This window comes from Salmo salar, chromosome 01 (genome assembly GCF_965601325.2).
Source record: "Salmo salar chromosome 01, fSalSal1, whole genome shotgun sequence".
Classification (NCBI taxonomy): domain Eukaryota; kingdom Metazoa; phylum Chordata; class Actinopteri; order Salmoniformes; family Salmonidae; genus Salmo; species Salmo salar.
In genome coordinates, this window is record NC_138291.1 from 116,869,073 (window position 1) to 116,896,831 (window position 27,759).

Sequence of the window (27,759 nt, forward strand, 5' to 3'; positions counted from 1 at the left end):
GGAGCGAGAGAGAGGGGGGGAGCGGGAGAGAGGGAGCGGGAGCGAGAGGGAGGGAGCGAGAGGGAGGGAGCGAGAGGGAGAGAGAGAGGGAGGGAAAGAGAGAGGGAACAGGAGTGAGAGAGAGGGAGCGAGAGAGAGAGAGAGAGGGAGGGAAAGAGAGAGGGAACAGGAGTGAGAGAGAGGGAGCGAAAGAGTGAGAAAGAGAGAGAGAGAGATCCAGCGAGTAGGAAATCCATATGGAGAGAGTTACCCGAGGCGGTCTATGATAAATGAACATATGTTATTAAACCCAGAAATTCCAATCTAGAGGTATAGCACAGTGCCGTGTGGTTAAAATGAAAGCTTGGGGCCTGAGGGACAAACAGTGGGAAGGATAGAGAGGAGGATGGAGGAATGGAGGAACATGGGTCAGAGAGAAGAGGATGAATGGAGAGACATGGGGTCAGAGAGAGAAGAGGAGGAATGGAGGGACATGGGGTCAGGGAGAAGAGGATGAATGGAGAGACATGGGGTCAGAGAGAAGAGGAGGAATGGAGGGACATGGGGTCAGAGAGAAGAGGAGGATGGAGGGACATGGGGTCACGGAGAAGAGGAGGATGGAGGGACATGGGTCAGAGAGAAGAGGAGGATGGAGGGACATGGGGTCAGGGAGAAGAGGATGAATGGAGGGACATGGGGTCAGAGAGAAGAGGAGGATGGAGGGACATGGGGTCAGGGAGAAGAGGAGGAATGGAGGGACATGGGGTCAGAGAGAAGAGGATGAATGGAGGGACATGGGGTCAGGGAGAAGAGGAGGAATGGAGGGACATGGGTCAGAGAGAAGAGGATGAATGGAGGGACATGGGGTCAGGGAAAAGAGGAGGAATGGAGGGACATGGGTCAGAGAGAAGAGGAGGAATGGAGGGACATGGGTCAGGGAGAAGAGGATGAATGGAGGGACATGGGGTCAGGGAGAAGAGGAGGAATGGAGAGACATGGGGTCAGGGAGAAGAGGAGGAATGGAGAGACATGGGGTCAGGGAGAAGAGGAGGAATGGAGAACCTTCCTCATCCATCCATCCCCTGGTCAGAAGCTCAGTAAAAAACCTTAAAGGGGCAATGGATGATTTCTACATCCACTTGTGGATATACAGCCATTCATTATTGAACAGTATATATATAATGAATGTCTGGAGGTAAGTTCACCTGTCTAACCCAGTGGTCAGCAACTATATCTGAATCCAAGATCACGTTCTCAGTCAGAAATGAAGCAGAGATGTAAGCAGCATGAACCTAATGAAACCAGTTGTGTAGGAAAGAGGTTTGTGCAATAGGTCTAATACATTTTCACAGCATATTGACTATATGTCTGCCCTGACAACATTATTCTTCTCACATTATATTACACAACTCCAGCGTGGATAACAACATGGATCAGTTGTTGTATCACTTGCAGAGTGAAATATTCCTCGATATATAAAATAAAAAGAGACAACAAGCTTCTAATACCAAAAAGTAATTTGGTACACTTGGCTGCTCATTCACTGCAGCTGCAGCGCGAGAGGAAGTAGGGAGAAGTGGGTTTTATGTTTGTAAAAGTGTTGAATAAAAACAGTGTTGAATAAAAACAGTGTTTTTACTGAATATAAACTCATTAAAAAAAAAAACAGCTCTTTACTGTGGTCTTTGACAGTCTCTCTAGTCACGGTTTTAAAGGTATCAAACTTTACTGTGGTCTTTGACAGTCTCTCTGGTCACGATTTTAAAGGTTAAAGGTATCAAACTTTACTGTGGTCTTTGACAGTCTCTCTGGTCACGGTTTTAAAGGTATCAAACTTTACTGTGGTCTTTGACAGTCTCTCTAGTCATGGTTTTAAAGGTATCAAACTTTACTGTGGTCTTTGATAGTCTCTCTCTGGTCACGGTTTTAAAGGTTAAAGGTATCAAACTTTACTGTGGTCTTTGACAGTCTCTCTCTGGTCACGGTTTTAAAGGTTAAAGGTATCAAACTTTACTGTGGTCTTTGATAGTCTCTCTCTGGTCACGGTTTTAAAGGTTAAAGGTATCAAACTTTACTGTGGTCTTTGACAGCCTCTCTCTGGTCACGGTTTTAAAGGTATCAAACTTTACTGTGGTCTTTGACAGTCTCTCTGGTCACAGTTTTAAAGGTTAAAGGTATCAAACTTTACTGTGGTATTTGACAGTCTCTCTCTGGTCACGGTTTTAAAGGTTAAAGGTATCAAACTTTACTGTGGTCTTTCACAGTCTCTCTGGTCACGGTTTTAAAGGTATCAAACTTTACTGTGGTCTTTGACAGTCTCTCTTGTCACGGTTTTAAAGGTATCAAACTTTACTGTGGTCTTTGACAGTCTCTCTCTGGTCACGGTTTTAAAGGTTAAAGGTATCAAACTTTACTGTGGTCTTTGACAGTCTCTCTCTGGTCACGGTTTTAAAGGTTAAAGGTATCAAACTTTACTGTCGTCTTTGACAGTCTCTCTGGTCACGGTTTTAAAGGTTAAAGGTATCAAACTTTACTGTGGTCTTTCACAGTCTCTCTGGTCACGGTTTTAAAGGTTAAAGGTATCAAACTTTACTGTGGTCTTTCACAGTCTCTCTGGGCACGGTTTTAAAGGTTAAAGGTATCAAACTTTAGTGTGGTCTTTGACAGTCTCTCTCTGGTCACAGTTTTAAAGGTATCAAACTTTACTGTGGTCTTTGACAGTCTCTCTGGTCACGGTTTTAAAGGTATCAAACTTTACTGTGGTCTTTGACAGTCTCTCTGGTCACGGTTTTAAAGGTTAAAGGTATCAAACTTTACTGTGGTCTTTGACAGTCTCTCTCTGGTCACGGTTTTAAAGGTTAAAGGTATCAAACTTTACTGTGGTCTTTGACAGTCTCTCTCTGGTCACGGTTGTAAAGGTTAAAGGTATCAAACTTTACTGTGGTCTTTCACAGTCTCTCTGGTCACGGTTTAAAAGGTTAAAGGTATCAAACTTTACTGTGGTCTTTGACAGTCTCTCTCTGGTCACAGTTTTAAAGGTATCAAACTTTACTGTGGTCTTTGACAGTCTCTCTGGTCACGGTTTTAAAGGTATCAAACTTTACTGTGGTCTTTGACAGTCTCTCTGGTCACGGTTTTAAAGGTTAAAGGTATCAAACTTTACTGTGGTCTTTGACAGTCTCTCTCTGGTCACGGTTTTAAAGGTTAAAGGTATCAAACTTTACTGTGGTCTTTCACAGTCTCTCTGGTCACGGTTTTAAAGGTTAAAGGTATCAAACTTTACTGTGGTCTTTCACAGTCTCTCTGGGCACGGTTTTAAAGGTTAAAGGTATCAAACTTTAGTGTGGTCTTTGACAGTCTCTCTCTGGTCACAGTTTTAAAGGTATCAAACTTTACTGTGGTCTTTGACAGTCTCTCTGGTCACGGTTTTAAAGGTATCAAACTTTACTGTGGTCTTTGACAGTCTCTCTGGTCACGGTTTTAAAGGTATCAAACTTTACTGTGGTCTTTGACAGTCTCTCTCTGGTCACGGTTTTAAAGGTTAAAGGTATCAAACTTTACTGTGGTCTTTGACAGTCTCTCTCTGGTCACGGTTTTAAAGGTTAAAGGTATCAAACTTTACTGTGGTCTTTCACAGTCTCTCTGGTCACGGTTTAAAAGGTTAAAGGTATCAAACTTTACTGTGGTCTTTGACAGTCTCTCTCTGGTCACAGTTTTAAAGGTATCAAACTTTACTGTGGTCTTTGACAGTCTCTCTGGTCACGGTTTTAAAGGTATCAAACTTTACTGTGGTCTTTGACAGTCTCTCTGGTCACGGTTTTAAAGGTTAAAGGTATCAAACTTTACTGTGGTCTTTGACAGTCTCTCTCTGGTCACGGTTTTAAAGGTTAAAGGTATCAAACTTTACTGTGGTCTTTCACAGTCTCTCTGGTCACGGTTTAAAAGGTTAAAGGTATCAAACTTTACTGTGGTCTTTGACAGTCTCTCTCTGGTCACAGTTTTAAAGGTATCAAACTTTACTGTGGTCTTTGACAGTCTCTCTGGTCACGGTTTTAAAGGTATCAAACTTTACTGTGGTCTTTGACAGTCTCTCTGGTCACGGTTTTAAAGGTTAAAGGTATCAAACTTTACTGTGGTCTTTGACAGTCTCTCTCTGGTCACGGTTTTAAAGGTATCAAACTTTACTGTCGTCTTTGACAGTCTCTCTGGTCACGGTTTTAAAGGTTAAAGGTATCAAACTTTACTGTGGTCTTTGACAGTCTCTCTGGTCACGGTTTTAAAGGTAAAAGGTATCAAACTTTACTGTGGTCTTTGACAGTCTCTCTCTGGTCACGGTTTTAAAGGTATCAAACTTTACTGTGGTCTTTGACAGTCTCTCTGGTCACGGTTTTAAAGGTATCAAACTTTACTGTGGTCTTTGACAGTCTCTCTGGTCACGGTTTTAAAGGTATCAAACTTTACTGTGGTCTTTGACAGTCTCTCTTGTCACGGTTTTAAAGGTATCAAACTTTACTGTGGTCTTTGACAGTCTCTCTCTGGTCACGGTTTTAAAGGTTAAAGGTATCAAACTTTACTGTGGTCTTTGACAGTTTCTCTCTGGTCACGGTTTTAAAGGTTAAAGGTATCAAACTTTACTGTCATCTTTGACAGTCTCTCTCTGGTCACAGTTTTAAAGGTTAAAGGTATCAAACTTTACTGTGGTCTTTGACAGTCTCTCTCTGGTCACGGTTTTAAAGGTTGAAGGTATCAAAAACTTTGCTGTGGGGTTGTGGAAGCAGTAGGCGCTGTGATTTGAGCTATTTGATTGGCCAGCGCAGTAGGAGCACTTCAATTAGCCACAACACTCCTGGTCCACTGGAGAGGCAGAGTTCGACTGTTCAGACAAATGAAATGGTTCAAAATGGGAACATTTTGGTGCAAAGGGCTTCTGAATCAAGTGTAACTACCGCCAACAGGGCTTCTGAATCAAGTGTAACTACCGCCAACAGGGCTTCTGAATCAGGTACACCTACCGCCAACAGGGCTTCTGAATCAAGTGCACTTACCGCCAACAGGGCTTCTGAATCAAGTGTAACTACCGCCAACAGGGCTTCTGAATCAAGTGTAACTACCGCCAACAGGGCTTCTGAATCAAGTGTAACTACCGCCAACAGGGCTTCTGAATCAGGTACACCTACCGCCAACAGGGCTTCTGAATCAAGTGCACTTACCGCCAACAGGGCTTCTGAATCAAGTGTAACTACCGCCAACATGGCTTCTGAATCAAGTGTAACTACCGCCAACAGGGCTTCTGAATCAAGTGTAACTACCGCCAACAGGGCTTCTGAATCAGGTACACCTACCGCCAACAGGGCTTCTGAATCAAGTGCACTTACCGCCAACAGGGCTTCTGAATCAAGTGTAACTACCGCCAACAGGGCTTCTGAATCAAGTGTAACTACCGCCAACAGGGCTTCTGAATCAAGTGTAACTACCGCCAACAGGGCTTCTGAATCAGGTACACCTACCGCCAACAGGGCTTCTGAATCAAGTGCACTTACCGCCAACAGGGCTTCTGAATCAAGTGTAACTACCGCCAACATGGCTTCTGAATCAAGTGTAACTACCGCCAACAGGGCTTCTGAATCAAGTGTAACTACCGCCAACAGGGCTTCTGAATCAAGTGTAACTACCGCCAACAGGGCTTCTGAATCAGGTACACCTACCACCAACAGGGCTTCTGAATAAATTAAATATTAGGAACACAGGTCTTTGTGTGTTTTCTCCAGAAATGCTTGGTGATCCACTAGGAAAACCTTGTTTGGTGATCCACTAGGAAAACCTTGTTTGGTGATCCACTAGGAAAACCTTGTTTGGTGATCCACTAGGAAAACCTTGTTTGGTGATCCACTAGGAAAACCTTGTTTGGTGATCCACTAGGAAAACCTTGTTTGGTGATCCACTAGGAAAACCTTGTTTGGTGATCCACTAGGAAAACCTTGTTTGGTGATCCACTAGGAAAACCTTGAAGATCAACCGCTTGTTTTAGTCATTTGTTTGTAAACAATATAACGGTAAACAAACACTGTTTCTGAAAACATGGTTAAACTATAACGTTGATATGATGGATGGTCAGTCCTTGTATCCATAGCTCTGTCTATGACAGTGGTTACATTTCTCCAGCCCCACCACCCCTCCGCTATAAAACCCAAACGTTGTAATTGTTTGAAATGTCAATTGCCCCTTTAATGATTCTACATCTGCATTGCTTGCTGTTTGGGGTTTTAGGCTGGGTTTCTGTATAAGCACTTTGTGACAACAGCTGATGTAAAAAAAAAAATGTTTTTAAAAAAGGGCTTTATAAATACATTTGATTTATTGACATTGTGGTTCCATCTGTGGTGTACAGGGCAGAAAGCTAAGCCGTGTGCTGTCAGTCATAAGCTTAGGGGACACCGGTGAGTAATCTTCCTGATGCTGAAACACCAAATAAAAATCTCCAATCTGAGGGACTCTGGCTCATTGTCTACAGTGTTTATTACCATGTCTTTCCAGTGCTGAAATTCCCTCCCTCTCCCCTCTCCCTCCCTCCATGGGAAACATACACACAAGCAAACACACAAACACTCACCCTCTCACACAAGAACACTCAGACCCACACACACAAACACACAGAGACAAGCTTTCTAGTCCTCCAACATAGCCAGATGAACAGTACAAATTAATCTGTTTGCGTGGGATAAAAACACAGAGGCACTTCAGAAATGACAGGCCATCCACATTGTTGCATGGAGTGGCTGGCTAAGGTTCAATAGACTAGACCAGCGGGTTGGGGTTGGTCCATGTTCGCTAGGGTTTAATATATTAGACTAGAGGGTTGGTCCATATTCACTATGGTTTAATATATTAGACTAGAGGATTGGCCCATATTAGACTAGAGGATTGGCCCATATTAGACTAGAGGGTTGGTCCATATTCACTATGGTTTAATATATTAGACTAGAGGGTTGGCCCATACTAGACTAGAGGATTGGTTAATATTAGACTAGAGGGTTGATCCATACTAGACTAGAGGGTTGGCCCATACTAGACTAGAGGATTGGTTAATATTAGACTAGAGGGTTGATCCATACTAGACTAGAGGGTTGGCCCATACTAGACTAGAGGATTGGCCCATATTAGACTAGAGGGTTGGCCCATATTAGACTAGAGGGTTGGCCCATATCAGACTAGAGGGTTGGCCCATATCAGACTAGAGGGTTGGTCCATATTATACTAGAGGGTTGGTCCATATTCACTATGGTTTAATATATTAGACTAGAGGATTGGCCCATATTAGACTAGAGGGTTGGTCCATATTCACTATGGTTTAATATATTAGACTAGAGGGTTGGCCCATACTAGACTAGAGGATTGGTTAATATTAGACTAGAGGGTTGATCCATACTAGACTAGAGGGTTGGCCCATACTAGACTAGAGGGTTGGCCCATACTAGACTAGAGGATTGGCCCATATTAGACTAGAGGGTTGGCCCATATTAGACTAGAGGGTTGGCCCATATCAGACTAGAGGGTTGGTCCATATTATACTAGAGGGTTGGTCCATATTCACTATGGTTTAATATTTTAGACTAGAGGGTTGGCCCATATTAGACTAGAGGATTGGCCCATATTAGACTAGAGGGTTGGTCCATATTCACTATGGTTTAATATATTAGACTAGAGGGTTGGCCCATACTAGACTAGAGGATTGGTTAATATTAGACTAGAGGGTTGATCCATACTAGACTAGAGGGTTGGCCCATACTAGACTAGAGGATTGGCCCATACTAGACTAGAGGGTTGGCCCATATTAGACTAGAGGGTTGGCCCATATCAGACTAGAGGGTTGGTCCATATTATACTAGAGGGTTGGTCCATATTCACTATGGTTTAATATATTAGACTAGAGGGTTGGCCCATATTAGACTAGAGGATTGGCCCATATTAGACTAGAGGGTTGGTCCATATTCACTATGGTTTAATATATTAGACTAGAGGGTTGGCCCATACTAGACTAGAGGATTGGTTAATATTAGACTAGAGGGATGGCCCATATTAGACTAGAGGGTTGGCCCATATTAGACTAGAGGGTTGGCCCATATCAGACTAGAGGGTTGGTCCATATTAGATTAGAGGATTGGTCCATATTCACTACGGTTTAATATATTAGACTAGAGGGTTGGTTCATATTAGACTAGAGGGTTGGCCCATATTCACTATGGTTAAGTATACTGGACTAGAGGGTTGGCCCATATTCACTATGGTTCAATATATTAGACTAGAGGGTTGGCCCATATTAGACTAGAGGATTGGCCCATATTAGACTAGAGGGTTGGTCCATATTCACTATGGTTTAATATATTAGACTAGAGGGTTGGCCCATACTAGACTAGAGGATTGGTTAATATTAGACTAGAGGGTTGATCCATACTAGACTAGAGGGTTGGCCCATACTAGACTAGAGGGTTGGCCCATACTAGACTAGAGGGTTGGCCCATACTAGACTAGAGGATTGGCCCATATTAGACTAGAGGATTGGCCCATATTAGACTAGAGGGTTGGCCCATATTAGACTAGAGGGTTGGCCCATATCAGACTAGAGGGTTGGTCCATATTATACTAGAGGGTTGGTCCATATTCACTATGGTTTAATATATTAGACTAGAGGGTTGGCCCATATTAGACTAGAGGGTTGGTCCATATTCACTAGGGTTTAAAATATCAGACTAGAGGGTTGGCCCATATTAGACTAGAGGGTTGGCCCATATTCACTATGGTTTAATATATTTGACTAGAGGGTTGGTCCATACTAGACTAGAGGGTTGGCCCATATTAGACTAGAGGGTTGGCCCATATTAGACTAGAGGGTTGGCCCATACTAGACTAGAGGGTTGGCCCATACTAGACTAGAGGGTTGGCCCATACTAGACTAGAGGGTTGGCCCATACTAGACTAGAGGGTTGGCCCATATCAGACTAGAGGGTTGGCCCATACTAGACTAGAGGGTTGGCCCATACTAGACTAGAGGGTTGGCCCATACTAGACTAGAGGGTTGGCCCATACTAGACTAGAGGGTTGGCCCATACTAGACTAGAGGGTTGGCCCATATCAGACTAGAGGGTTGGTCCATATTAGATTAGAGGATTGGTCCATATTCACTACGGTTTAATATATTAGACTAGAGGGTTGGTCCATATCAGACTAGAGGGTTGGTCCATATTAGATTAGAGGATTGGTCCATATTCACTACGGTTTAATATATTAGACTAGAGGGTTGGCCCATACTAGACTAGAGGATTGGTTAATATTAGACTAGAGGGTTGATCCATACTAGACTAGAGGGTTGGCCCATACTAGACTAGAGGATTGGCCCATATTAGACTAGAGGGTTGGCCCATATTAGACTAGAGGGTTGGCCCATATCAGACTAGAGGGTTGGTCCATATTATACTAGAGGGTTGGTCCATATTCACTATGGTTTAATATATTAGACTAGAGGGTTGGCCCATATTAGACTAGAGGATTGGCCCATATTAGACTAGAGGGTTGGTCCATATTCACTATGGTTTAATATATTAGACTAGAGGGTTGGCCCATACTAGACTAGAGGATTGGTTAATATTAGACTAGAGGGTTGGCCCATATTAGACTAGAGGGTTGGCCCATATTAGACTAGAGGGTTGGCCCATATCAGACTAGAGGGTTGGTCCATATTAGATTAGAGGATTGGTCCATATTCACTACGGTTTAATATATTAGACTAGAGGGTTGGTTCATATTAGACTAGAGGGTTGGCCCATATTCACTATGGTTAAGTATACTGGACTAGAGGGTTGGCCCATATTCACTATGGTTCAATATATTAGACTAGAGGGTTGGCCCATAGACTAGCGGGGTTATAACGGGGGAATAGGGTTATAATGGGGTTATAATAGGGATATAGGGTTATAATAGAGATAAAATGGGGGAATAGGGTCATAATGGGGGAATGGGGTATAGGGTTATAACTGAGTTATATTGGTTTATAACAGAGTTATAATGGGGGAATGGGGTTAAAAAGAGGGATTGGGGTTATATGGGGGAATAGGGTTATAATGGGGTTATAATGGAGAATAGGGTTATAATGGGGTTATAGGGTTATAATGGGGGAATAGGGTTTTATCTGGTACTAAAGGAATCCTGATACTCCTAAACGTGTTATGTATCCACTGGAAACCATTTCGGCTCTCCCTTGGAGTCGAAGCTAGAGGCCTGTTTCATGGTGTCATTTCCTGTCATTTGTAATTGGTTTAGAGGTCAGTAGAAAGCACACAGAGAGAGTTCCCATAGAAAGAGCCAGCTGTTCTTTCTCTCATCCATCTACATAAGACCAGTGCTTTGGGCAGTCAGTGTGTCTGTCCTTAACCATCCACACTGAACTACCACTGGATTTCTCACTCTCAGCTGAGCGCTTCTCACTTTGTCTAACTGCTAAGGCGTTGTGTGTGTGTGTGTGTGTGTGTGTGTGTGTGTGTGTGTGTGTGTGTGTATTGGGCTGGGTGTGTGTGTGTGTATTGGGATGTGTGTGTGTGTGTATTGGGCTGTGTGTGTGTGTGTGTGTATTGGGCTGTGTGTGTGTGTGTGTGTGTGTATTGGGCTGTGTGTGTGTGTGTGTATTGGGATGTGTGTGTGTGTGTGTGTGTGTGTGTGTGTGTGTGTGTGTGTGTGTGTGTGTGTGTGTATTGGGCTGTGTGTGTGTGTGTGTGTGTGTGTATTGGGATGTGTGTGTGTTTGTGTGTGTGTGTGTGTGTGTGTGTGTGTATTGGGATGTGTGTGTATTGGGATGTGTGTGTATTGGGATGTGTGTGTATTGGGATGTGTGTGTATTGGGATGTGTGTGTGTGTGTGTGTGTGTGTGTGTGTATTGGGCTGGGTGTGTATTGGGATGTGTGTGTGTGTGTGTGTGTGTGTGTGTATATTGGGCTGGGTGTGTATTGGGATGTGTGTGTGTGTGTGTGTGTATTGGGCTGTGTGTGTGTGTGTGTGTGTGTGTGTGTGTGTATTGGGCTGTGTGTGTGTGTGTGTGTATTGGGATGTGTGTGTGTGTGTATTGGGATGTGTGTGTGTGTGTGTGTGTGTGTATCGGGCTGTGTGTGTATTGGGATGTGTGTGTATTGGGATGTGTGTGTATTGGGATGTGTGTGTGTGTGTATTGGGCTGGGTTTGTATTGGGATGTGTGTGTGTATTGGGCTGGGTTTGTATTGGGATGTGTGTGTGTGTGTGTGTGTGTGTGTGTGTGTGTGTGTGTGTGTGTGTGTGTGTGTGTGTGTGTGTGTGTGTGTGTGTGTATTGGGCTGGGTGTGTATTGGGATGTGTGTGTGTGTGTATGTGTATTGGGCTGTGTGTGTGTGTGTGTGTATTGGGCTGTGTGTGTGTGTGTGTGTATTGGGATGTGTGTGTGTGTGGTGTGTGTGTGTGTGTATTGGGCGTGTGTGTGTGTGTGTGTGTGTGTGTGTGTGTGTGTATTGGGATGTGTGTGTATTGGGCTGTGTGTGTATTGGGATGTGTGTATATTGGGATGTGTGTGTGTATTGGGATGTGTGTATATTGGGATGTGTGTGTGTATTGGGATGTGTGTGTGTGTGTGTGTGTGTGTGTGGATGTGTGTGTGTGTGTGTGTGTGTGTGTGTGTGTGTGTGTGTGTGTGTGTGTGTGTGTGTGTGTGTGTGTGTGTGTGTGTGCTGTGTGTGTGTATTGGGCTGGGTGTGTATTGGGATGTGTGTGTGTATTGGGATGTGTGTGTGTGTGTGTGTGTGTGTGTGTGTGTGTGTGTGTGTGTGTGTGGTGTGTGTGTGTGTGTGTGTGTGTGTGTGTGTGTGTGTGTGTGTGTGTGTGTGTGTGTGTGTGTGTGTATTGGGCTGGGTGTGTATTGGGATGTGTGTGTGGGGAGGTGAAATCTAGTTCCTAACATGAAGCCCAAAGGCCCAGGTGTCTGTAGCAAAGATTTCCCTCAATCAGCAGACTACGACTAGTTAATGTGACAGAGTCCATCAGACAGCACACGCTAACACGGCTAGCATGGCACATACACACACACACACAGACACTAAGACAGGGCTAGCGTGTCTCACCACAGTAGGCTGTATGGAGGACCAGCGTCTCTGGTGAACATCCATTACCTTCAGGGCAGTTTGGCAGGAAGGAAGAGTTTAAATCCTCCCCTCTAGCACAGAGCAGCCTGACATGATACATCACAGAACTACAGGGACACCTTCCTCAACTACCTGCCATGGTGGCTGACAGAGGGAGAATGAGATGAAGAGAGAGACGGAGAGAGGGGGGAAGAGAGAGGTGAAGAGAGAGACGGAGAGAGTGGGGAAGAGAGAGATGGAGAGAGAGACGGAGAGAGGGGGGAAGAGAGAGATATACGGGAGAGAGAGATAGAGAGGAGGGAAGAGAGATACGAAGAGAGAGATGCAGAGGGGGGAAGAGAGACAGAGAGAGATGGAGAGGGGGGAAGAGAGATGGAGAGAGAGATGGAGAGGGGGGAAGAGAGATGGAGAGAGATGCAGAGGGGGGAAGAGAGACAGAGAGAGATGGAGAGGGGGGGGAAGAGAGATGGAGAGAGAGAGATGGAGAGGGGGGAAGAGAGATGGAGAGAGAGATGGAGAGGGGGGAAGAGAGATGGAGAGAGAGATGGAAAGGGAGGGGAAGAGAGACGGAGAGAGAGATGGAGAGGGGGGAAGAGAGATGGAGAGAGAGATGGAGAGGGGGGAAGAGAGACAGAGAGAGATGGAGAGGAGGGAAGAGAGACGGAGAGAGAGATGGAGAGGAGGGAAGAGAGACGGAGAGAGAGATGGAGAGGGGGGAAGAGAGACAGAGAGAGATGGAGAGGAGGGAAGAGAGACAGAGAGAGATGCAGAGGGGGGAAGAGAGATGGAGAGAGAGATGGAGAGGGCGGAAGAGAGACAGAGAGAGATGGAGAGGAGGGAAGAGAGACGGAGAGAGAGATGCAGAGGGGGGAAGAGAGACAGAGAGAGATGGAGAGGGGGGAAGAGAGACAGAGAGAGATGGAGAGGGGGGAAGAGAGACAGAGAGAGATGGAGAGGAGGGAAGAGAGACGGAGAGAGAGATGCAGAGGGGGGAAGAGAGACAGAGAGAGATGGAGAGGGGGGAAGAGAGACAGAGAGAGATGGAGAGGGGGGAAGAGAGACAGAGAGAGATGAGAGGGGGGAAGAGAGACGGAGAGAGAGATGCAGAGGAGGGAAGAGAGACGGAGAGAGAGATGGAGAGGGGGGAAGAGAGACAGAGAGAGAGATGGAGAGGAGGGAAGAGAGACGGAGAGAGAGATGGAGAGGAGGGAAGAGAGACGGAGAGAGAGATGGAGAGGAGGGAAGAGAGACGGAGAGAGAGATGGAGAGGGGGGAAGAGAGACAGAGAGAGATGGAGAGGAGGGAAGAGAGACAGAGAGAGATGCAGAGGGGGGAAGAGAGATGGAGAGAGAGATGGAGAGGGGGGAAGAGAGACAGAGAGAGATGGAGAGGAGGGAAGAGAGACAGAGAGAGAGATGCAAAGGGGGGAAGAGAGACAGAGAGAGATGGAGAGGGGGGAAGAGAGACAGAGAGAGATGGAGAGGAGGGAAGAGAGACGGAGAGAGAGATGCAGAGGGGGGAAGAGAGACAGAGAGAGAGATTGGAGAGGGGGGAAGAGAGACAGAGAGAGATGAGAGGGGGGAAGAGAGACGGAGAGAGAGATGGAGAGGGGGGAAGAGAGACAGAGAGAGATGGAGAGGAGGGAAGAGAGACGGAGAGAGAGATGGAGAGGGGGGAAGAGAGACAGAGAGAGATGGAGAGGAGGGAAGAGAGATGGAGAGAGAGATGGAGAGGGGGGAAGAGAGACAGAGAGAGATGGAGAGGGGGGAAGAGAGACAGAGAGAGATGGAGAGGAGGGAAGAGAGATGGAGAGAGAGATGGAGGGGGGGAAGAGAGACGGAGAGAGAGATGGAGAGGAGGGAAGTGAGACGGAGAGGGGGGAAGAGAGAGAGAGAAGAAAGGTGGGAGAGAGGGAAAAGATGGGGAGAGAGGAACAGAGAGAGGAGAGAGACTATCAAGCTGACAGAGTGATCTAGAATAGATAATATGGATTAGTGTGGTGGGGTCTTCTCTAACACAGAGACAACAGGACTGACTGCAGCATCACCCAGACATAACCCTGTTACACCTTAACACGGCACACTGGAGACCAGCGTGTTGGGGTTTCATCGTGTGTGGGGCTTGGCGTGCGAGGCTTGGCGTGCGAGGCTTGGCTGTGCAGAGCTTCAAGGTCGAGGCTTCAGCGTGCAGAGCTTGGCTGTTTGGCTCGCTGCGTGTGGGGCTTGGCGTGCAGAGCTTGGCTGTTTGGCTCGCTGCGTGTGGGGCTTGGCGTGCAGAGCTTGGCTGTTTGGCTCGCTGCGTGTGGGGCTTGGCGTGCAGAGCTTGGCTGTTTGGCTCGCTGCGTGTGGGGCTGGCAGAGATGGTGCTGAGTAGCGGAGTACTTACCGTGCTGTGTGAAGAGATCACTGTGGACGATGTCGATGAGGCAGTGTAGCTTCTGTTTGACCAGACGACCCAGAGGAACCTTCAGAATGAACTCTGTGAACAGTTTACTGTAAAGACAAACAACAACAGCATGAACTCTGTGAACAGTTTACTGTAAAGACAAACAACAACAGCATGAACTCTGTGAACAGTTTACTGTAAAGACAAACAACAACAGAATAAACTCTGAACAGTTTACTGTAAAGACAAAAAACAACAGAATAAACTCTGTGAACAGTTTACTGTAAAGACAAAAAACAACAGAATAAACTCTGTGAACAGTTTACTGTAAAGACAAACAACAACAGAATGAACTCTAAACAGTTTACTGTAAAGACAAACAGAATAAACTCTGAACAGTTTACTGTAAAGACAAACAGAATAAACTCTGAACAGTTTACTGTAAAGACAAACAGAATAAACTCTGAACAGTTTACTGTAAAGACAAACAACAACAGAATAAACTCTGTGAACAGTTTACTGTAAAGACAAACAACAACAGAATAAACTCTGTGAACAGTTTACTGTAAAGACAAACAACACCAGAATAAACTCTGTGAACAGTTTACTGTAAAGACAAACAACAGAATAAACTCTGTGAACAGTTTACTGTAAAGACAAACAACAGAATAAACTCTGTGAACAGTTTACTGTAAAGACAAACAACAGAATGAACTCTGTGAACAGTTTACTGTAGAGACAAACAACAACAGAATGAACTCTGTGAACAGTTTACTGTAAAGACAAACAACAACAGAATAAACTCTGTGAACAGTTTACTGTAAAGACAAACAACAGAATAAACTCTGAACAGTTTACTGTAAAGACAAAAAACAACAGAATAAACTCTGTGAACAGTTTACTGTAAAGACAAACAACAACAGAATGAACTCGTGAACTGTTTACTGTAAAGACAAACAACAACAGAATGAACTCTGTGAACAGTTTACTGTAAAGACAAACAACAAAATGAACTCTGTGAACAGTTTACTGTAAAGACAAACAACAACAGAATGAATTCTGTGAACAGTTTACTGTAAAGACAAACAACAACAGAATGAACTCTGTGAACAGTTTACTGTAAAGACAAACAACAACAGAATGAACTCTGTGAACAGTTTACTGTAAAGACAAACAACAACAGAATGAATTCTGTGAACAGTTTACTGTAAAGACAAACAACAACAGAATGAACTCTGTGAACAGTTTACTGTAAAGACAAACAACACGAATGAATTCTGTGAACAGTTTACTGTAAAGACAAACAACAACAGAATGAACTCTGTGAACAGTTTACTGTAAAGACAAACAACAACAGAATGAACTCTGTGAACAGTTTACTGTAAAGACAAACAACAACAGAATGAACTCTGTGAACAGTTTACTGTAAAGACAAACAACAACAGAATGAACTCTGTGAACAGTTTACTGTGCGGGACAAGACAAGAACAGAACAACAGAAAGGTCCGACAGGAGCAGAGTTTTATTAGCTCAGTGGCTGTAGTCATTCATTGAATCCTATGTCCATGTCACATCATGACATATCTACTGAGGTGGTTAACCTTAGTTCAAGGCAGTAGGGTCAGTTTGGTGGAATGTAAAGTATTTAGCTGTTGTATTTAGCTGTCACATGGTAACATCTCTACTGAGGTGGTTAGACTTAGTTCAAGGCAGTAGGGTCAGTTTGGTGGAATGTAAAGTATTTAGCTGTTGTATTTAGCTGTCACATGGTAACATCTCTACTGAGGTGGTTAGACTTAGTTCAAGGCAGTAGGGTCAGTTTGGTGGAATGTAAAGTATTTAGCTGTTGTGTCATAGTGACTGTGCAACATAGTTGTTGTAATGACAGAGACTGTCTCAGGCTAACAACAGTTCCCTGTATACAGCCTTCAATCCATGTTGTACGTGTGTGACTACAGTATACAGACATGACTAACCCACGGGTATTACATAGAACAACTACATCCTGTTAACAACATGGGTATTACATAGAACAACTACATCCTGTTAACAACATGGGTATTACATAGAACACAACTACATGCTGTTAACAACATGGGTATTACATAGAACCCAACTACATCCTGTTAACAACATGGGTATTACATAGAACCCAACTACATCCTGTTAACAACATGGGTATTACATAGAACAACTACATCCTGTTAACAACATGGGTATTACATAGAACACAACTACATGCTGTTAACAACATGGGTATTACATAGAACACAACTACATCCTGTTAACAACATGGGTATTACATAGAACCCAACTACATCCTGTTAACAACATGGGTATTACATAGAACACAACTACATGCTGTTAACAACATGGGTATTACATAGAACCCAACTACATCCTGTTAACAACATGGGTATTACATAGAACACAACTACATGCTGTTAACAACATGGGTATTACATAGAACACAACTACATCCTGTTAACAACATGGGTATTACATAGAACAACTACATCCTGTTAACAACATGGGTATTACATAGAACCCAACTACATCCTGTTAACAACATGGGTATTACATAGAACAACTACATCCTGTTAACAACATGGGTATTATAGAACTACATCCTGTTAACAACATGGGTATTACATAGAACAGAACTACATCCTATTAACAACATGGGTATTACATAGAACACAACTACATGCTGTTAACAACATGGGTATTACATAGAACAGAACTACATCCTGTTAACATGGGTATTACATAGAACACAACTACATCCTGTTAACAACATGGGTATTACATAGAACACAACTACATCCTGTTAACAACATGGGTATTACATGGAACAACATCCTGTTAACAACATGGGTATTACATAGAACTACATCCTGTTAAGAACATGGGTATTATAGAACTACATCCTGTTAACAACATGGGTATTATAGAACTACATCCTGTTAACAACATGGGTATTACATAGAACACAACTACATCCTGTTAACAACATGGGTATTACATAGAACACAACTACATCCTGTTAACAACATGGGTATTACATGGAACAACATCCTGTTAACAACATGGGTATTATAGAACTACATCCTGTTAACAACATGGGTATTACATAGAACACAACTACATCCTGTTAACAACATGGGTATTACATAGAACACAACTACATCCTGTTAACAACATGGGTATTACATAGAACACAACTACATCATTTTAGCAACATGGGTATTAAATTGACCATATGTTTGATGCAGTATATTCTTTGAGGAAAATGTTCCCTGAGGAAAGCACATTCATGGGATGAGGGATGAGGGGGTGTTCTCCTTAGCTAGAGGATGGGTACTGAAGTTCTGCATGCTGCTGTTGGAGGAAAGAGTTTGGCAAGGGATGAAACATTCTCAACATGGCCTCAATTCATCCCTCTCTTCTCCTCAGCCAGGTTTGTGTTGACAACTGGAGCAACTAATCCCTGCTCTTCTGTCAGTGCGGAAGAAAAGCAGAAAGCTTGCCCTCCACCTACCTTTCCTTCGCTCTGATAAAACAGCTTTGCCCTGCCGGCGCTATCAAATAACAGGAAACGGGAGCTTGGGTGGAAAGTAGAAAGCCAGCTACACAGAAAGGCCAGCTGAACACTGTAATCTGTGATTAGAAAAGAAGCCAGGGACAGAGCATGTGGGGAAAATGACACTGTATGGGCTTTGTATTCAGGTGTTTTCTGGCTTTAACACTGGACACTGTGGGGAACAGGAGACCAGAGGAGAAGAGGAGGGAGGGAGGAGAGGAGGATAGAAAAGGAGGGAGGGAGGAGAGGAGGATAGAAAAGGAGGGAGGGAGGAGAGGAGGATAGAAGGAAGGAGGGAGGGAGGAGAGGAGGATAGAAGGAAGGAGGGAGGGAGGAGAGGAGGATAGAAGGAAGGAGGGAGGGAGGAGAGGAGGGTAGAAGGAAGGAGGGAGAGAGGAGGGTAGAAGAGGAGAGAGGGAGGAGAGGAGGATAGAAGAGGAGGGAGGGAGGAGAGGAGGATAGAAGGAGGGAGGAGAGGAGGGTAGAAGAGGGGGGAGTCCTCTATCTTTTCTTCAACTCTGAAACAGTGACAGAGATATTCAGCCATGGTTAAGGTTAGGCATGAGGATAGCAGTGTAGTTAAGGTTAGGCATGAGGATAGCAGTGTAGTTAAGGTTAGGCATGAGGATAGCAGTGTAGTTAAGGTTAGGCATGAGGTTAGCAGTGTAGAGAGGTGGACAGATAGTGACTAGCCAGTCTGTCTGGGTAGAGAGGTGGACAGATAGTGACTAGCCAGTCTGTCTGGGTAGAGAGGTGGACAGATAGTGACTAGCCAGTCTGTCTGGGTAGAGAGGTGGACAGATAGTGACTAGCCAGTCTGTCTGGGTAGAGAGGTGGACAGATAGTGACTAGCCAGTCTGTCTGGGTAGAGAGGTGGACAGATAGTGACTAGCCAGTCTGTCTGGGTAGAGAGGTGGACAGATAGTGACTAGCCAGTCTGTCTGGGTAGAGAGGTGGACAGATAGTGACTAGCCAGTCTGTCTGGGTAGAGAGGTGGACAGATAGTGACTAGCCAGTCTGTCTGGGTAGAGAGGTGGACAGATAGTGACTAGCCAGTCTGTCTGGGTAGAGAGGTGGACAGATAGTGACTAGCCAGTCTGTCTGGGTAGAGAGGTGGACAGATAGTGACTAGCCAGTCTGTCTGGGTAGAGAGGTGGACAGATAGTGACTAGCCAGTCTGTCTGGGTAGAGAGGTGGACAGATAGTGACTAGCCAGTCTGTCTGGGTAGAGAGGTGGACAGATAGTGACTAGCCAGTCTGTCTGGGTAGAGAGGTGGACAGATAGTGATGGATCTGATTCCTCTTCAGCATCCACATTATCTTAACAGTGATGTCTATGGAACGCTGTACATTGAGATGAGCTTTTTCAATAACACAATAACCAGTGTGATGCGTTCCTCTGGAAACCATTTCAGAGAGGGACAGCATACCCTTAACCGCAAGGCATTATGGAGGAAATGTCATGTCCTTCCAGTACACAGAGTTTAGACAGGACAACATCCCAGAGTCACTTCACTAACACACACCTGTCTGGTCACGTGACGCTTCACTAATACACACCTGTCTGGTCACGTGACGCTTCACTAATACACACCTGTCTGGTCACGTGACGCTTCACTAATACACACCTGTCTGGTCACGTGACGCTTCACTAATACACACCTGTCTGGTCACGTGACGCTTCACTAACACACACACACCTGTCTGGTCACGTGACGCTTCACTAACACACACACCCCTGTCTGGTCATGTGACGCTTCACTAACACACACACACCTGTCTGGTCACATGACGCTTCACTAACACACACACCTGTCTGGTCACATGACGCTTCACTAACACACACACCTGTCTGGTCACGTGACGCTTCACTAACACACACACCTGTCTGGTCACATGACGCTTCACTAACACACACCTGTCTGGTCACATGACGCTTCACTAACACACACCTGTCTGGTCACGTGACGCTTCACTAACACACACCTGTCTGGTCACATGACGCTACACTAACACACACCTGTCTGGTCACATGACGCTTCACTAACACACACCTGTCTGGTCACATGACGCTTCACTAATACAACCCTACAATTGGCACCCTATTCCCTATGTAGTGCAGTACAATGGGCACCCTATTCCATATGTAGTGCAGTACAACTGGCACCCTATTCCCTATATAGTGCAGTACAACTGGCACCCTATTCCCTATGTAGACAGTACAATGGGCACCCTATTCCCTATGTAGTGCAGTACAACTGGCACCCTATTCCCTATATAGTGCAGTACAACTGGCACCCTATTCCCTATGTAGTGCAGTACAACTGGCACACTATTCCCTATGTAGACAGTACAGCAGGCACCCTATTCCCTATGTAGTGCAGTAAAACTGGCACCATATTCCCTATGTAGTGCAGTACAACGGGCACCCTATTCCCTATATAGTGCAGTACAACTGGCACCCTATTCCCTATGTAGTGCAGTACAACTGGCACCCTATTCCCTATGTAGTGCAGTACAACGGGCACCCTATTCCCTATGTAGTGCAGTACAACTGGCACCCTATTCCCTATCTAGTGCAGTACAACGGGCACCCTATTCCCTATCTAGTGAAGTACAACTGGCACCCTATTCCCTATGTAGTGCAGTACAATGGGCACCCTATTCCCTATGTAGTGCAGTACAACTGGCACCCTATTCCCTATATAGTGCAGTACAACTGGCACCCTATTCCCTATGTAGACAGTACAATGGGCACCCTATTCCCTATGTAGTGCAGTACAACTGGCACCCTATTCCCTATATAGTGCAGTACAACTGGCACCCTATTCCCTATGTAGTGCAGTACAACTGGCACACTATTCCCTATGTAGACAGTACAGCAGGCACCCTATTCCCTATGTAGTGCAGTAAAACTGGCACCCTATTCCCTATGTAGTGCAGTACAACGGGCACCCTATTCCCTATATAGTGCAGTACAACTGGCACCCTATTCCCTATGTAGTGCAGTACAACTGGCACCCTATTTCCTATGTAGTGCAGTACAATGGGCACCCTATTCCCTATGTAGTGCAGTACAATGGGCACCCTATTCCCTATCTAGTGCAGTACAACGGGCACCCTATTCCCTATCTAGTGCAGTACAACTGGCACCCTATTCCCTATGTAGTGCAGTACAATGGGCACCCTATTCCCTATGTAGTGCAGTACAATGGGCACCCTATTCCCTATGTAGTGCAGTACAATGGGCACCCTATTCCCTATGTAGTGCAGTACAACTGGCACCCTATTCCCTATGTAGTGCAGTACAACTGGCACCCTATTCCCTATGGAGTGCAGTACAACTGGTACCCTATTCCCTATGTAGACAGTACAGCAGGCACCCTATTCCCTATATTGTGCAGTACAATGGGCACCCTATTCCCTATATTGTGCAGTACAATGGGCACCCTATTCCCTATGTAGTGCAGTACAACTGGCACCCTATTCCCTATGTAGTGCAGTACAACTGGCACCCTATTCCCTATGTAGTGCAGTACAATGGACACCCTATTCCCTATGTAGTGCAGTACAATGGGCACCCTATTCCCTATGTAGTGCAGTACAATGGGCACCCTATTCCCTATGTAGTGCAGTACAACTGGCACCCTATTCCCTATGTAGTGCAGTACAACTGGTACCCTATTCCCTATGTAGACAGTACAGCAGGTACCCTATTCCCTATGTAGACAGTACAATAGGCACCCTATTCCCTATATTGTGCAGTACAATGGGCACCCTATTCCCTATGTAGTGCAGTACAACTGGCACCCTATTCCCTATGTAGTGCAGTACAACTGGTACCCTATTCCCTATGTAGTGCAGTACAACTGGTACCCTATTCCCTATGTAGACAGTACAGCAGGCACCCTATTCCCTATGTAGTGCAGTAAAACTGGCACCCTATTCCCTATGTAGTGCAGTACAACTGGTACCCTATTCCCTATGTAGTGCAGTACAACTGGTACCCTATTCCCTATGTAGTGCAGTACAACCGGTACCCTATTCCCTATATAGTGCAATAATTTGCCCAGGGCCCATTTTGTACCAGCCACAGTCCTGCATGTCACATATATAACGTCAGAACAACATATTTAACACTGGGTCAACGTAGACTAGAATTTATTCTGTGTGAGCAGTTGAACAGCTCAGCTTGGTGAATGTAGAACAGGACTCTAGTTAATAAGGACCAACATAGGTTGAGGCTTCAAACTAAATCCATGTCTGTATAACAACAGACCCTTATGTTCTAATATTACATTAGCTGGTCTGTAAAACTGGAGTGTCCTAGTGATCTAGTGATCTAGTGTCCTATTGATCTAGTGATCTAGTGATCTAGTGTCCTATTGATCTAGTGTCCTAGTGATCTAGTGATCTAGTGATCTATGATCTAGTGATCTAGTGTCCTAGTGTCCTAGTGTCCTATTGATCTAGTGTCCTATTGATATAGTGATCTAGTGTCCTAGTGATCTATTGATCTAGTGATCTAGTGTCCTATTGATCTTGTGTCCTATTGATATAGTGATCTAGTGTCCTAGTGATCTATTGATCTAGTGATCTAGTGTCCTAGTGATCTATTGATCGTAGTGATCTAGTGTCCTAGTGATCTAGTGATCTATTGATCTAGTCTCCTATTGATTTAGTGTCCTATTGATATATTGATATATTGCCAAAACCTTGATGTGCACCTAATCATTTATAAAAGCTTTTCTAATTAAAATGTTATTTTGTATTTTTAAATCAATATAATACAATGATATAACATTCATGACAGGTCAGATTAACCGCTGCACTGTTGTTGAAGCAGCAGTTCTACGTTTCCAAGGCAACCAGGACTATATATATCCAACCCACATGGTACAGCTGGTGAATGTTAAGTGGTGTGTGTGTGTGTGTGTGTGTGTGTGTGTGTGTGTGTGAAGCACAGAGCCACAGATAATGATACTACAGTATTGGTCTAACAGGAGTCACAGATAATGATATTACAGTATTAGTCTAACAGGAGTCACAGATAATGAACACTACAGTATTGGACTAACAGGAGTCACAGATAATGATACTACAGTATTGGTCTAACAGGAGTCACAGATAATGATACTACAGTATTGGTCTAACAGGAGTCACAGATAATGATAATACAGTATTGGTCTAACAGGAGTCACAGATAATGATATTACAGTATTGGTCTAACAGGAGTCACAGATAATGATAATACAGTATTGGACTAACAGGAGTCACAGATAATGATACTACAGTATTGGTCTAACAGGAGTCACAGCCAGTGGAGGGAATGGGATGAAAATCTCAGCTCTGTTATGGCATTGTAGAAGTGTGTTATATACAGTGTTAAAGCATTAGTGTATATAACCACAGGACAGCGGTTTCCCTGATGAAAACATACCTGAGCTCCTTGGGATCGAAGACCAGTTTGACGTCGTTCACGATTGTGGGGACGTATTTCAGCGCTGCACCCTGGACAAAACAAAACGATTATGATTATCCCTGATCTTCAAGGTTTGAATATTAGATGACCAACTGTGTAACCAGCCTGGCCCTCACTAGAATGTTGAAAATGTTAGCTAGAATATCACAATACATTGTATGACTGGATGTGTCATTGTGCTTCTCTAGAGTCATTAGGCTTGTCTAGAGTCATTAGGCTTGTCTAGAGTCATTAGGCTTGTCTACAGCCATTATGCTTGTCTAGAGTCATTAGGCTTGTCTAGTCATTGTGCTTGTTTAGTCATTAGGCTTGTCTAGAGTCATTAGGCTTGTCTAGAGTCATTAGGCTTGTCTAGAGTCATTATGCTTGTCTAGAGTCATTCGTCATTGTGCTTGTCTAGAGTCATTATGCTTGTCTAGAGTCACTGTGCTTGTCTAGAGTCATTAGGCTTGTCTAGAGTCATTAGGCTTGTCTAGAGTCATTGTGCTTGTCTAGAGTCATTGTGCTTGTCTAGAGTCATTGTGCTTGTCTAGAGTCATTGTGCTTGTCTAGTGTCATTGTGCTTGTCCAGAGTCATTGTGCTTGTCCAGAGTCATTGTGCTTGTCCAGAGTCATTAGGCTTGTCTAGAGTCATTAGGCTTGTCTAGAGTCATTAGGCTTGTCTAGAATCAGTATGCTTGTCTAGAGTCAGTATGCTTGTCTAGAGTCATTATGCTTGTCTAGAGTCATTAGTCATTATGCTTGCCTAGAGTCATTAGTCATTAGGCTTGTCTAGAGTCATTAGGCTTGTCTAGAGTCATTAGGCTCTAGAGTCATTAGGCTTGTCTAGAGTCAGTAGGCTCTAGAGTCATTAGGCTTGTCTAGAGTCAGTAGGCTTGTCTAGAGTCAGTATGCTTGTCTAGAATCAGTATGCTTGTCTAGAGTCAGTATGCTTCATTATGCTTGTCTAGAGTCATTATGCTTGTTTAGAGTCATTGTGCTTGTCTAGAGTCATTATGCTTGTCTAGAGTCATTAGTCATTATGATTGTCTAGAGTCATTATGCTTGTCTAGAGTCATTGTGCTTGTCTAGAGTCATTGTGCTTGTCTAGAGTCATTGTGCTTGTCTAGAGTCATTGTGCTTGTCTAGAGTCATTAGTCATTATGCTTGTTTAGAGTCATTGTGCTTGTCTAGAGTCATTATGCTTGTCTAGAGTCATTATGCTTGTCTAGAGTCATTGTGCTTGTCTAGAGTCATTGTGCTTGTCTAGAGTCATTGTGCTTGCGTCTAGAGTCATTATGCTTGTTTAGAGTCATTATGCTTGTCTAGAGTCATTGTGCTTGTCTAGAGTCATTGTGCTTGTCTAGAGTCATTAGTCATTATGCTTGTTTAGAGTCATTGTGCTTGTCTAGAGTCATTAGGCTTGTCTAGAGTCATTAGGCTTGTCTAGAGTCATTAGGCTTGTCTAGAGTCATTAGGCTTGTCTAGAGTCATTGTGCTTGTCTAGAGTCATTGTGCTTGTCTAGAGTCATTGTGCTTGTCTAGAGTCATTGTGCTTGTCTAGAGTCATTAGTCATTATGCTCGTCTCGAGTCATTAGGCGTGTCTAGAGTCATTAGGCGTGTCTAGAGTCATTAGGCTTGTCTAGAGTCATTAGGCTTGTCTAGAGTCATTATGCTTGTCTAGAGTCATTATGCTTGTCTAGAGTCATTAGTCATTATGCTTGTCTAGAGTCATTAGGCTTGTCTAGAGTCATTATGCTTGTCTAGAGTCATTGTGCTTGTCTAGAGTCATTGTGCTTGTCTAGAGTCATTAGTCATTATGCTTGTTTAGAGTCATTGTGCTTGTCTAGAGTCATTAGGCTTGTCTAGAGTTATTATGCTTGTCTAGAGTCATTGTGCTTGTCTAGAGTCATTGTGCTTGTCTAGAGTCATTGTGCTTGTCTAGAGTCATTGTGCTTGTCTAGAGTCATTAGTCATTATGCTTGTTTAGAGTCATTGTGCTTGTCTAGAGTCATTAGGCTTGTCTAGAGTCATTATGCTTGTCTAGAGTCATTATGCTTGTCTAGAGTCATTGTGCTTGTCTAGAGTCATTGTGCTTGTCTAGAGTCATTGTGCTTGTCTAGAGTCATTGTGCTTGTCTAGAGTCATTAGTCATTATGCTTGTCTCGAGTCATTAGGCGTGTCTAGAGTCATTAGGCTTGTCTAGAGTCATTATGCTTGTCTAGAGTCATTATGCTTGTCTAGAGTCATTGTGCTTGTCTAGAGTCATTAGGCTTGTCTAGAGTCATTATGCTTGTCTAGAGTCATTATGCTTGTCTAGAGTCATTGTGCTTGTCTAGAGTCATTGTGCTTGTCTAGAGTCATTAGTCATTATGCTTGTCTCGAGTCATTAGGCGTGTCTAGAGTCATTAGGCTTGTCTAGAGTCATTAGGCTTGTCTAGAGTCATTAGGCTTGTCTAGAGTCATTATGCTTGTCTAGAGTCATTGTGCTTGTCTAGAGTCATTGTGCTTGTCTAGTCATTGTGCTTGTCTAGAGTCATTGTGCTTGTCTAGAGTCATTGTGCTTGCGTCTAGAGTCATTAGCTTGTCTAGAGTCATTATGCTTGTCTAGAGTCATTATGCTTGTCTAGAGTCATTATGCTTGTCTAGAGTCATTGTGCTTGTCTAGAGTCATTGTGCTTGTCTAGAGTCATTAGTCATTATGCTCGTCTCGAGTCATTAGGCGTGTCTAGAGTCATTAGGCTTGTCTAGAGTCATTAGGCTTGTCTAGAGTCATTATGCTTGTCTAGAGTCATTATGCTTGTCTAGAGTCATTATGCTTGTCTAGAGTCATTGTGCATGTCTAGAGTCATTAGTCATTATGCTTGTCTAGAGTCATTAGGCTTGTCTAGAGTCATTGTGCTTGTCTAGAGTCATTGTGCTTGTCTAGAGTCATTGTGCTTGTCTAGAGTCATTAGTCATTATGCTTGTTTAGAGTCATTGTGCTTGTCTAGAGTCATTATGCTTGTCTAGAGTCATTATGCTTGTCTAGAGTCTAGAGTCATTGTGCTTGTCTAGAGTCATTATGCTTGTCTAGAGTCATTGTGCTTGTCTAGAGTCATTGTGCTTGTCTAGAGTCATTGTGCCTGTCTAGAGTCATTGTGCTTGTCTAGAGTCATTGTGCTTGCGTCTAGAGTCATTATGCTTGTTTAGAGTCATTATGCTTGTTTAGAGTCATTATGCTTGTCTAGAGTCATTGTGCTTGTCTAGAGTCATTAGTCATTATGCTTGTTTAGAGTCATTGTGCTTGTCTAGAGTCATTAGGCTTGTCTAGAGTCATTAGGCTTGTCTAGAGTCATTATGCTTGTCTAGAGTCATTGTGCTTGTCTAGAGTCATTGTGCTTGTCTAGAGTCATTGTGCTTGTCTAGAGTCATTGTGCTTGTCTAGAGTCATTGTGCTTGTCTAGAGTCATTAGTCATTATGCTTGTCTCGAGTCATTAGGCGTGTCTAGAGTCATTATGCTTGTCTAGAGTCATTATGCTTGTCTAGAGTCATTGTGCTTGTCTAGAGTCATTATGCTTGTCTAGAGTCATTATGCTTGTCTAGAGTCATTGTGCATGTCTAGAGTCATTAGTCATTATGCTTGTCTAGAGTCATTAGGCTTGTCTAGAGTCATTATGCTTGTCTAGAGTCATTGTGCTTGTCTAGAGTCATTGTGCTTGTCTAGAGTCATTAGTCATTATGCTTGTCTCGAGTCATTAGGCTTGTCTAGAGTCATTAGGCTGTGTCTAGAGTCATTATGCTTGTCTAGAGTCATTATGCTTGTCTAGAGTCATTAGTCATTATGCTTGTCTAGAGTCATTAGTCATTATGTTTGTCTAGAGTCATTAGTCATTATGCTTGTCTAGAGTCATTAGTCATTATGCTTGTCTAGAGTCATTATGCTTGTCTAGAGTCATTATGCTTGTCTAGAGTCATTATGCTTGTCTAGAGTCATTATGCTTGTCTAGAGTCATTGTGCTTGTCTAGAGTCATTAGTCATTATGTTTGTCTAGAGTCATTAGGCTTGTCTAGAGTCATTATGCTTGTCTAGAGTCAGTAGTCATTGTGCTTGTCTAGAGTCATTAGGCTTGCCTCGAGTCATTAGGCTTGTCTAGAGTCATTAGGCTTGTCTAGAGTCATTAGGCTTGTCTAGAGTCATTAGGCTTGTCTAGAGT

General features: G+C 43.8%; 1 protein-coding gene across 2 annotated transcripts in view; it reads right to left on the minus strand.

Annotated features, from left to right (window-relative positions):
• The window catches only part of LOC106591860 (dedicator of cytokinesis protein 1), a 747,377-nt gene that overhangs the window by 581,863 nt on the left and 137,755 nt on the right, over positions 1 to 27,759 (minus strand). For both annotated transcript variants that reach the window (XM_045687698.2, XM_045687696.2), the window contains exons 24-25: positions 23,541 to 23,611; positions 14,518 to 14,624 (exon numbers count right to left, since the gene is read on the minus strand). In XM_045687698.2, coding sequence (XP_045543654.2) covers positions 14,518 to 14,624; positions 23,541 to 23,611 — 178 coding nt within the window. The remainder of the gene's footprint in view (positions 1 to 14,517; positions 14,625 to 23,540; positions 23,612 to 27,759) is intronic.